At 39.8% G+C, this 11062-nt stretch overlaps 1 protein-coding gene across 3 annotated transcripts in view; it reads right to left on the bottom strand.

Moving 5' to 3' along the window:
- Positions 1-460: 460 nt before the first annotated feature.
- Positions 461-11062, bottom strand: part of myo9b (myosin IXb) — a 31376-nt gene continuing 20774 nt past the window's right edge. Inside the window, exons 24-41 of one of the 3 annotated variants that reach the window (XM_085253856.1) lie at positions 9440-9518; positions 9014-9205; positions 6996-7081; positions 6807-6886; positions 6301-6485; positions 5851-5955; positions 5533-5703; positions 5409-5441; positions 5211-5322; positions 5050-5123; positions 4755-4947; positions 4448-4576; positions 3514-3619; positions 3309-3440; positions 3087-3210; positions 2435-2532; positions 2225-2346; positions 461-1625 (exon numbers count right to left, since the gene is read on the bottom strand). In XM_085253856.1, coding sequence (XP_085109982.1) covers positions 1357-1625; positions 2225-2346; positions 2435-2532; positions 3087-3210; positions 3309-3440; positions 3514-3619; positions 4448-4576; positions 4755-4947; positions 5050-5123; positions 5211-5322; positions 5409-5441; positions 5533-5703; positions 5851-5955; positions 6301-6485; positions 6807-6886; positions 6996-7081; positions 9014-9205; positions 9440-9518 — 2290 coding nt within the window. In that variant the 3' untranslated portion in view covers positions 461-1356. Of the gene's footprint in view, positions 1626-2212; positions 2347-2434; positions 2533-3086; positions 3211-3308; positions 3441-3513; positions 3620-4447; positions 4577-4754; positions 4948-5049; positions 5124-5210; positions 5323-5408; positions 5442-5532; positions 5704-5850; positions 5956-6300; positions 6486-6806; positions 6887-6995; positions 7082-9013; positions 9206-9439; positions 9519-11062 lie in introns of all 3 variants that reach the window. The other 2 variants (XM_085253858.1, XM_085253857.1) reach the window with 2 other exon arrangements.

Below are 11062 nucleotides of genomic sequence, written 5' to 3'. Positions count from 1 at the left end.
ACTTACCAACTCAAGCCTCCCAGTAAATAACTAGAAATGTAAAGTTTTTAAGTAAAGATTTTGAGATAACTTGATATTTTCACGTGATGTGATTTTTTTTCCCAGTGTCACAAACAGTTTTTCAAAACCACCTCATATGACAATATCTGCATACATTTTAGATTTAAGCTCCAATTGTCTGACATTTCAATTTTGATGTGGTCAGGGCTTCACTTCTTTCTATTCTAGTGTCATTTCATACCTTTACTTCATTCTCCGATGTTGTGTTTGTTTTACTGAGTTGTGTTTCACTGTTGACTGCTGTAACACTGTAATTTCCCAGCTATTGGAATAAATAAAAAATACTCTAACACTTATTCCAATTAAATACTCACTTATTAAATTTGCCGCAAATATGAGTTTGAATGTTAACAGCATTACATTTAAATTCAGCTTGTTATGATTTGACCCGATTTCCAGCTTCATTTTTTTATTTTTTATTCTCGACTTGAGTAATAAAATAATCAAAATAAATTTTTCCTATTAACCTTTAACACATGACAGAAAATAAGTACATTAGTGACTAGAGGATGTGGCAGCACGCTGAGCCTTGATAACATTTGGTTTATTTCAGTCGGTGATATTGGCAAAACTTGTATGATGTCCTAAAATAAAAAAGAAAACGAAATTATAAACAGATGCTGACTTGGTGAAGTTGCACAGCTTTGCAATAGCAAATAAAGTCAGTCAGGTAAACTTAATCAGTCACAGTAGTGTAGAATTAAATCAATATAACTAGAAATACAACTAAAGGGATGTCTTTGTGAGCAGGATGAGAACACAAAATGCAGCACTGAAGTCTTTAGGAGACAGAATCACTTTATGTACAAGGTCAGAAGTTTTCTGGTACAAGCACAAGCTATTTATTCCCCAACAACACACAAGGCATTCATTAGTAACACAGTGATTGAGCTCAGAGTTAATTAGTAAAAGACACTCTTGTGTACTTGAGTGCTCTTTATCACGTTCTATATTTCTTGACGGAGCTCGTCACAAAGAACACGTCAAAAATATCTGCCTTTTATTAAAATCAGAGCTGTACAATTCTGAAATAGGTTAAAAAAATTACACGCAGTATACTGATACAAAGAGAAGTACTAATCCAGATCTGCCATAATAATAATAATAATAATAATAATAAAACCTCCCCCGAAAGAACAGTCAGCATCATCTCCCATTAAATACATATACATTTTCAAAGCAGTTCATTTCCATACCAGCATGGACAAATCGAAACGTCTACAAAACAAAGCACACACTTTTTTGTTTCCATTAATACACATTTGGGAATTTTTCAAATTATAACAATTTATGGTGTTATTCTCCGTTTAAATCTTCATCCTCGTCAATGTAAGGGATGTCCAGGTCGTCAGAGCTCCCGTTAAACGTCTTACTGGCTATCTGGGGCGTGCTGGCTGGGGAGGGAGTGTCTTTTCGAGGCTGGATAACATCTGCTTTTTCTCCAGATGTGAACTCTTTCTGTTCATGATCGCGTTGAACCATTAGATGTCTAATTCTCTGTGTCAGGTCAGCAGGTTTGGGAGGGAGGTCAGGTTCCTGGGTTTTCACATGCGTGATTGGTTTTCCTGAGAACACAAACATTACTAAACACACTTGGTATGGCAGATGTAGTACACAAGAGAAGCTCCCGTTTAGGTCATAATTTGTTGACCTAAGACATAATTTTTGTGTTATAAAAAAAAAAAAAAGATTTATTGTTAGGGAATTACTGCGATTTATACATAATTCCTCATTTACATGTGTTTCATGGCCAGGCGAGGCCTGTTCTTTTGTAATTTCATTAGAAATGCGGCAGATATAACACCTGAAGTTGGTTCAGTGTTGAATATGTACTTTAAAGCTTTGCACTATAATGAGAGATCAGTGCAAGTGAAAGATACTATCATATCAAAACAAACAAACAAAAAACAACCCCTCCCCCCCTCCCAAAAAAACAAAAGTAAACACACTCTCAGAGTGAGGGAGGGAGGGAGGGAGAGAGAGAGAGCAAAAACTTTAAAGTGGCCAAAACAGACCCCGGACCAGCTCAGTGACATCAAAAAACACAGAACACAGGTTAAGTGAATGGTGGTTTGTGAAAAACAACTTTACAATGTTTAACCAAGTGACAAACTCTCATTGTTACACCCAGAGGAAGGCGAAAATACCATACCTCTTTACTGACCTTCCAAGTCCAGTGTCCCTAGTAGGTCCAGGCTGTCGGTGCTCAACCATGATGAGGAGTCTAAGTTTTCAATGTCAGATTCTTCCTGATCCAGCTCAGGCAACCTGGAGACCAAGTCCAACCTGTAAACAAAAAAAGATATTAACATTCAAATGAGAGAAATAAGAGGAATAAAAGGAGTACAACTAGAAGTAAACATTACTAGCTCACTTTTCTTGCTTGAGGGACTCGATCCTTTCAAGGAGGGTCTTCACCGCTTCATCAGGCTGTGTTTCCTGTGGAACCTTGAGCTCAGACTGTTCAACAACCTGCACAGAGGCCAGAGCAGCATTATTGTGAGCTATCTGTGGGTTTATCTCTCTCTCTCTCGTATTTGTTAGTGCTCCCGAACTTTTATAACTTCTACTTAATCATTTACCTACTTTACTTTTTTTGTGCTCAGAACTGTTTGCTAAGGACCATTTGCGCCCGCTATTTTGGAAAATGTCGAAAAATAGGAAGAAAGAGGAACAAGAACGTGATGAGTCGGCGAGCCTTGCTAGCACAATCACAGCTCCGCTAACCGAGAAGCTAGCAGAGCACAAAGCTGAACCTTTGGCAGAAATAAGAGACACCTACAAGAAGTATGAGACCAAATTTCAAGCTGTGTGGGAAGCGGTGGAAGACCACAAACAATGCATCTCGAGCTTGGAGCAGTCACTGAACCCCAGAAAGGACAGTTCCAATATGTGTTTCTGGGATAGTTTACTTTTCTCTTTAGCAGGGTCTGTCTTAATGCAAAACATCACCCGGACTGATGCAGTTAAACAAACGCTGTTTGGTGTCGCATTTGTTCTGCTCTTCCTTTGTAGCGTCCTCTCACCGTGGCTTGTCTTCTGAGTCTGAGTTGATTGACAGCCATGGCCTCCGCGTGTTCCAGCTCCTGGATATTTTGCATCTTTTCGTTGTAGCGCCTGAACTGCTCAGTGATCAGGATCTCCACACAACTGTGCAAAACAGTCAATTAATATTATTATTATTTTAGAAATACAGTGTCTAACAAGGACTGTGTAAAGTTGCAGTAGTGCACAATATGATCACTCACAGTGTAGTCCTAGGCACGTCCTTCATACAGAGGAGGGGGTCATCAGAATCAGGTGAACGCAGGATGCAGGGGGCAAACACAATAGCAAGTGCACTTGGTGACATCTTATTGTGCTCTTCGTCCTTTGCAACTCTGAGAGAAACAAACGGGTCAAAATCTCACTGGACTTTCACCACATGACTGAAGAAAAGTCGACTCTGCCTACCTGACAAGGTGAAAGATCAGCCGCTCTAACGTGCTGAAATTAGCAGGAGGAAGTTCTTCGAGCTTTTGGTACACGGCCTTTATTCTCTCTTCTTCCTCGGGTAATTCTGGGGATGAATTAACAGGGGAAATTTTAAATATCTGCACTCACATTTGTTTATATTTGAAAATACTGAAAATTTTAAAGTCACCATTGAAACACAGAGTCAACATGTACATAGTGTCTGTCAATATTATGCAGAATAGTCACACAGTTATAACTGCTATGTTTCTTTTTAAGCAATAACATATACACATAACACGCCACATTATTAGTTACACATGTTCAACTGTTTATTAACACAAATATCTAATTAACCAAATGCACGACAGCAAGTCAATGCATTTAAACATATAGACATGGTAAAAGTAACAAGCTTAAATTCAAACTGAGCATCAGAATGCGGAAGAAAGTAGACTTTGTGGTGTGGTAGTTTGTACCAGACAGGCTGGTCTGATTATTTCAGAAAGTGTTTTATCTACTGGGATTTCTTACACAACGTTTACAGAGAATGATCAGAAACCGAATGAACAGGAGTTCTCTGGCTGAAAATGCCCTGATAAGCATCTCAGAATGCCACACCTACCTGCATATTGTTACCAACTGTGCCAAACGAAGATCACATTGTGTCATTGCTCTTGTGTCAAAAAGCTCAAATCAGCTCAATCTGGTTTCTTGAACAGTTAGTTCACTGTACTTAAATGACCTCCACAGTCTCCAGATCTCAATAAAGTGGAGGACCTTTGGGACGTGGCTGAGCAGGTAATTAAAAATGTGGAGAAGCTGTGTGACACTAACATGTAAACATGGAACCAAAGTCTAAGAGGATGTTTGCAGAGAATTAAGGCATTTCTGAAAAAAAAAAAAAGTGCTCAAAGTTTAAACAGTTCCTCACCCACAGCATGCAGAAAGTCGTGGTAGAGGGAAAATGTCATGAGGGGGTCAGGCAGCTCTCTGAGCCAGCGTTTAATCAGGCCTGTGATGGTGTGGATCGGGTAGTTATCCAAACATACTGTCTCAGGATCTGAAGGTAAAAAACAGGTCACACACACACAAAAAATTATACTCAAAAAGAGGTTATTTTAAATGGCTTTTTTTGCCATTAGGTTATGGAGATTTGATGACTTTTTTTTAGAATTTATACTCTTGTAAAATAGTTTTTCTGGAAACTTCGTGCATTTCAACTTTCATTAATTTCTTACTTTTCTGCAGAACCTGGTGAAGCTCCTTCGCTCGGCAGGCCGAGCCCGACTTGCGGTAAATCCCTTCGGTGTAGAGGCCGTTTAGCTCCACGTGCATCAGCAACGTCTCCATCACTATGGGCACGGGGTTGGCTTTACTGGTGAGGGCGCACACCTGCACGCCAAAGTGAGCTGAGGCTGGTAAACTGCCATCCTATCACAAGATAAGAAGAGTAGACATGAGTCTCAAGCAATAAAAGGGAACGTTTTTATACTTATTCTTTCATACTACGATATTTGATTGAAAAATACCTACCTGCCTGGCACACCGTGTCGAGCAGTCCGTGATGATTTTGCTCAGGCATTTCTTGTGACATATCAACTTACACGCTAAAATAAAAACAGGAGGAAAACACAGTCAAATTGAACTGTCTATTGTTTCTTGAAATGCTCATACAAATTGTTTTCTTAACTCACCACTGCACATATAGGCTTTCTCCATTCCCCAGATGTAGGAGCCACACAAGTCACATGACTGCATAATGTTCACCTGGTATGTGCTGAACAGGTGATCCAGAGGACTGTCAAGCTGTAGACACAAGAAATAAAGCAAGATCCCTCATGAGACTCAGCAAGATTCACGAGAAGTAAATTCAATTATGATATTTCACTTACACTTTTATCCTTTTTCCTTCTCTTCTTCAACGTCTAGAACCCAGAAGGGAAATATACATATAAATGAGCTGTACTCTTAAAGTATTTTAGCAACTGAGGATCGACCGAATGCAATAAAATTTACCTTTGCAGGTTCAGACGCTGCTCGTTTCTTTGTGGCCCTGATGAAGCCGTCCAGCACAGACTGGAAGAGGTTTACCACCATTGGAACTTCTCCCTTTTCAGTGGCTCCTGCTAGCGTGTTCACCTTGTTATGGAAGCCTTTCATCAGATCTTTGTAGTGAATCTGGGGCTTCTGAGGGTGCCAACAGAATTATTATTTTCAAGCTATTTGGTCAGTAAAAGTGTAAAAAAAAATGAAGATTTTCACAAGGAAAACATGAAAAAGCTGCCTTCCATATTCCTCTGTCATTTGAGCCAACAAGTTAAAACACTGACTGACCTGGACAGAGTACATGTCTTTGATGTTCTCTCTGAACTGCATCGTGGCTGTGAGAAAAATCGTCTCAGCTGGCGACAGATCCTTTCTAGTTTGCAGCTCATTCACCTGATGACAAAGGTGAGGAAAGTGTGAACAACTAGACGTTTTTCTAAACGTGGATAGCTGATATTGAAGCTGAAGACAGGAAATAATGTGCTAAATATGGACAATATTTAGTGCCAAAAAAGGCATTTTTTAAATAACTTGTAAATCTGGTTTTAAAGTTGTGTAAAATAACTGGGCTGGCTATAACTGGGACCCATTTCATGTTGCCCATCTATGTGTACAATGATAATCTACCTAAGAAGTAAGTCCTGAAAATAGCACATTTATGGTATAAATGAGAGAGTCGTGTGGGTTTAAACTCAAGTTAGAAACCTGCTCCTTCTCCCTCTTAAGTTGTGATCTCACCTGATTCCCAAGGAACTCATCCAGGTTTCGTAGCTCCTTGCTGTCAGTAACCTCTTGGTCCAGAGAGGAGTCCCACTGCAACCCCCGTGTGGCACGGCTGATTCGAATGGTGGGGTTACGATTTGATTTCGCACTGTTTTGGTTTGTCGTTTGGTTAGAATGTGAAGTGTGCTTGGAGAAGGTGACTGTTGGCAGCAAAAGGACAGATAGCAATATTAGTAATAACATTACAATAAGATTTGACTTAACTGAAGGTTAAATCCTGTAATTTTAATGAAATGCTCATTTTTTAAAACTATGTTGGTGTAGCAGGAATGGCCATGGAGGAGGTCTTTATCCAACAGTTAAAGCTATAAAACGTATCAAATACAGTTCTAAATCCAACATCTTTTGACTTAAATATCTCCTGCAGCCCATTTAAAGTTTACTACATGTCAGTCATTAAAGTGTCATCAGTGTTGCATTATATAAATACACTGAATCTGCATTTCCAGACTTGTGGTTACCTGCTTTATCTGTTGGAGATTCACTGCTGGGGGATATTCTGGGTGCCATTTTCCTCAGGAATTTACCGAGAGACCAAGTCCTGCAAAAAAGACAACCTGCATAAATTCCATGTAGCAGAATATCAAATTACCACAGAACGTTAATGTTGGATTTTGAATTTTTATAAATTAACTGAGTGAGGGCTTCACCTATCAGGGGTGCTGGTGTCGTGATGTCCTATGCTGTCCTCATTGGTGTTGTGGATTGGAAGGGAGAACGTTGAGCCATCAGTTATCTGAAACACAAAGATTTTAAAAACTGGAGCACAAATTGTGTAAAGAAGCCAACAACAACAAAACAAATCACGTTCTGATCCAAAGTGACAGTCACTCCTTTCCCCCCAACCGTGCTCCCCTGCTGCGCAAGCGCCAATATCATCTTAAAGGCTTACATTTAAATTTACAAGTGCCTCCACCAAACCACACCCAATGCACATGATATAACTGCAGCACAATAGTGACAGTCCATCACCAGCTTCCGTTAAACGCCAAAGAAGAAGAAGCAGTCTTCGGTATCTTAGCTGTGTCCAAGTTCAGAGGTGTCTTTTGCATCTTTCGGAAGTCGCATTTGCAGGTCGATTACGTAACAGCGATGCGACAAAGGATGTCCAAACTCAAAGACTCCTCCAAATGCTGCGACAAATGCGTCCTCCCTTTTACCAGATTTGTGTCGGGTGTCTTTTTGGGTCACAAAATAAACTTTTAAGATATTTTTAGGCGAGAATGTAGCTGTGTAAACTTCAAATATTTGCCCAATTTATCAAGACATCAAATATTTGCAAAAGTGCCCTGACCTTTTCGGAGACGTCTGTTACCCACCAGCTCGATAGCTAGCCGGGTGGTTAAGGCTCACTAGAGCCGGTGTTCCAGATTAACTGGCATCGCAGATCAGCTGGCGTTGGTCGAATAGATGTGTGGTAGACTTGCTTTTAAAGGGCCGCTACCGACAAGCCAGCAAATAAACACCAAATATTAAATCTGTGACATTTGTGATATTACCTCAAACACAGTCCGTCAGTCTTGTTGCTGCTGAACAACAAAATGTTTAAAAATGTTGCGATGTTTACTTGGTGATATAGTTACAGTAATCACTACTCCTGTTGTTCATCATGATTTTAATTTTCTTTGTTAGAACAAAGAAATACGTTTGAAATATGACACATTAATATTTCACTAGTGTTGTAACATCACATCCTGTAAGCATAGTCTGCCTTTGTCTTTTAACTTGTGACACATGCAGTACAGGCTGAGTGGCTGCACTTACACCTCGAGCATTCAAATCTATACTATAACTACTGTTATATTGTTCACACAGCTGAATAAACGTCAAACAGAAAACCGATTAAACAGAAGTGTGAGATGGTAGAGAGTTTACTCCAAATTTAAAAATTAAAAGTTTAATAAACTATCATCTTGTCTTTATTTTTAGTTAGCACATACCTTAAACACTTCAAGCTGTAAGCTAATGATAGTTATATAAGAGCACATGCATGCTGGTGCAATAAGCTGTACGTTTTACGTCCAATGGATGATGATCTGATTAGTCGACTAATTGCAAAAATAATCGGTTACTAACAAAATAATCTTTTTGTGGCAGCCCTAATGTTAAGCAGTCGTTAATAGACCAGGATGGCTCTGTAAAGAGGAAATCAACAAGTCATATTTGCATATATGCATTATCAGGGTCAAGGGGAACATATGTTACTTTAATATGTACAATTCCTTATAGTTAAATATTAATAGAAGTTTCAGTCCACAATTAAAAAGACTTGATGATAAGTTAATAAATCAAAACTGATTTAATAATGGCCGCCTATTAAATACTGTATGTTAGTTTGTGTTGCATAACCATAACGACAAGAAGTGACCAAACACACTGACATCAGAGCACATAATAATATTCTTTTCATATTCTAATATTCTGTCCTTGCTGACCCTCTCCTCATTTTGGTCGGAAAGACAAGAAAGATCAGAAATGAGCTTTAAAAACGGGCTTTAATATTTCCCTTCTGCTTGAAAGCAACAGCCCATTTTTCACTGTCCTGGCCTGCACAGCAGAAATCAGAAGTCCCAGAACAATCCAAGCTATCCAACCATTTGGTACATACACATGCAAGAGTTGCATGCAGAGAAGAGATCTGGTTGGCAAAAAAATCCCTATATCCAACCTTGGATTTGAGGTCCTGGACATCGGCGCTACTGACCAAGCTCGTCAGACTGGCCACACAGGGACTTATGGGCGGCAATGGAAAGCTCCAGTACTCGCTCTCCTTGGAGCCAGCAAAGTTACACATCAAACCACTGCGGGCGTAGGCTAAGCGCCGCTTGTGTTTCTTGCGCTTGCGGACCCGGACCTTGACCTAATTGGGCCAGGGAAAGTGATGAGGTACGAGGTCTGCGAGACCTCCTTTGATGTACAAGAAGCCTCCTTTCATGTGTTTTTCACTGTAACATTAGCTCACAGTACACAAAGCTACAACACTATCATACATGCAGCAAGGACACTAACAATCACTCAATAGGAGCACAAAAATAATAAAGACAGGTTAAATTAAACTTTTTAGGTCAATCACTGATACAGGAGCTGATGTTACCTCGTTGACTGAAGATGAGCTGTCAGAGCCTGATGAGCTGATCTTGGAAAGTTCATCTGCAGACATGGACTTTTTGGTGCTGTTTGTAGAGGGAAATAAAAGCAATGAGTGATTGTTTGACTAAATATAAAACACTTTCCAATCATTATTAATAGCATGAGAATCTATACTTTAGGATCTTAAGGCAGAAATACTTATTCAAGATGCTTAAACAGAAAGCATGTCATACAGTTAGACCCATAACTATTTGGACAATGGTATCATCTTTGTAGTTTTGTCTTTTTAGTTTTGAGGCAGACTGTGCAGACTTGCAGCTTTAACTCGAGGGTTGTACCAGTACTATTGTACAGGGTTTAGGAATTACAGCCTTTAAAAAAAACCCAAAAAACCAAAATCACAGACAGTCCCCCATTTTCAGAGGCTCAAAGGTAATTGGACAAACTGACATAATTTCAGGTGATTTCATCTGTCCAAAAAAATTTTTTGTCTTCTTTTCCAGAACTGTGCGAGCCCAATCAAGTTTAATGCCTTTCTTTGCCTGAGTGTAAACCCTCTGCTTTTATTACGCCATTCATTGGAAGCAAGTGGCAGAACCTGCTGCTGTTGTGCTTTTTGTTCATTTTACTAACTTTATCTCCATCTAACGTTGTTTTTTTTGGCTCACATTCAAGCAAATGAAGTGGCTGTCTTTTGTTTCCCCCCAGTCTTTCAAAGTCAAGATCTAAAAGCCTACTACTTGTCTTCCTTTGCACTCTCAACGACAGAGAACTTCCAACACCTGATCATCAATGATGATGTGACTGCCCGGAGCAAAGTCTGAAATCCCAGCTGCGATTTGAAATCTGGAGCTGGTCTAACGATCATCGGGGAGCATGTGATCTTTGTGGAATATAAGATGGACCAGCTGTGGTGAGCCGATTAACAGCAGAGGGAACAAAGAGTGCAGTTTGATGCGCTTTTCATGAAGACACACTCTCACTTCCCGGACCACAGTGTGACCTTCCATGACTTCAGGACTTTTCAGGGAGACTGGGATGTTGATTGCGTAATAATTTCCTGCAGAAATGCATCCGTATTACTCACTAAGGGAATTTGTCCTTGCTGCTGGTGTTTGGATCTAGTGTGAATCCACACACTGTTTGGATTCCTCTGTCAGGTGATGCGGAGGTCATCCAAATAACTGTGGCTGTGGATAATGACCATCCTCTGCACCACATAGTGGAGATGCAGCTAATCACTTTCTCAAACGTGTTTGCACTGTGCTGCCACAAAGACAGACTCAGAAAACCTTGGTCATACCGCACGCCCTACATTCATTTTGGGATTAAGCTTCTTGCTGAATCATTTAGATTTGGACTCTCTGAGCTCTTCGCTGTTTAACTGAACTCCTTCTTTAGTGTGACTTTCAACTTTCTGAGCAAAGTTTTTTTTTTTTTTTTTAAAGCTGCAGTAACAGACATTTTCCCAGCTATTGTCTCATCTTCACCCTATTCACATTCATGAAGGCGCCTCTTGATTGCAGACCTTGACAATGATACGCCTACCTGCTAAAGAATGTTTTGGACTTGCTGGGTGAGGTTTTTCTTAGCTAAGGAAAAAACGTGTCTCCCATTTTGGGCCTTT

The sequence above is a fragment of the Mchenga conophoros genome, linkage group LG18, assembly GCF_057382185.1.
Source record: "Mchenga conophoros isolate Kocher_MC1m ecotype Shallow Benthic linkage group LG18, M_conophoros_male_GT1.1, whole genome shotgun sequence".
Taxonomy (NCBI): Eukaryota; Metazoa; Chordata; class Actinopteri; order Cichliformes; family Cichlidae; genus Mchenga; species Mchenga conophoros.
This window is presented reverse-complemented; position numbering and strand designations above follow the sequence as displayed.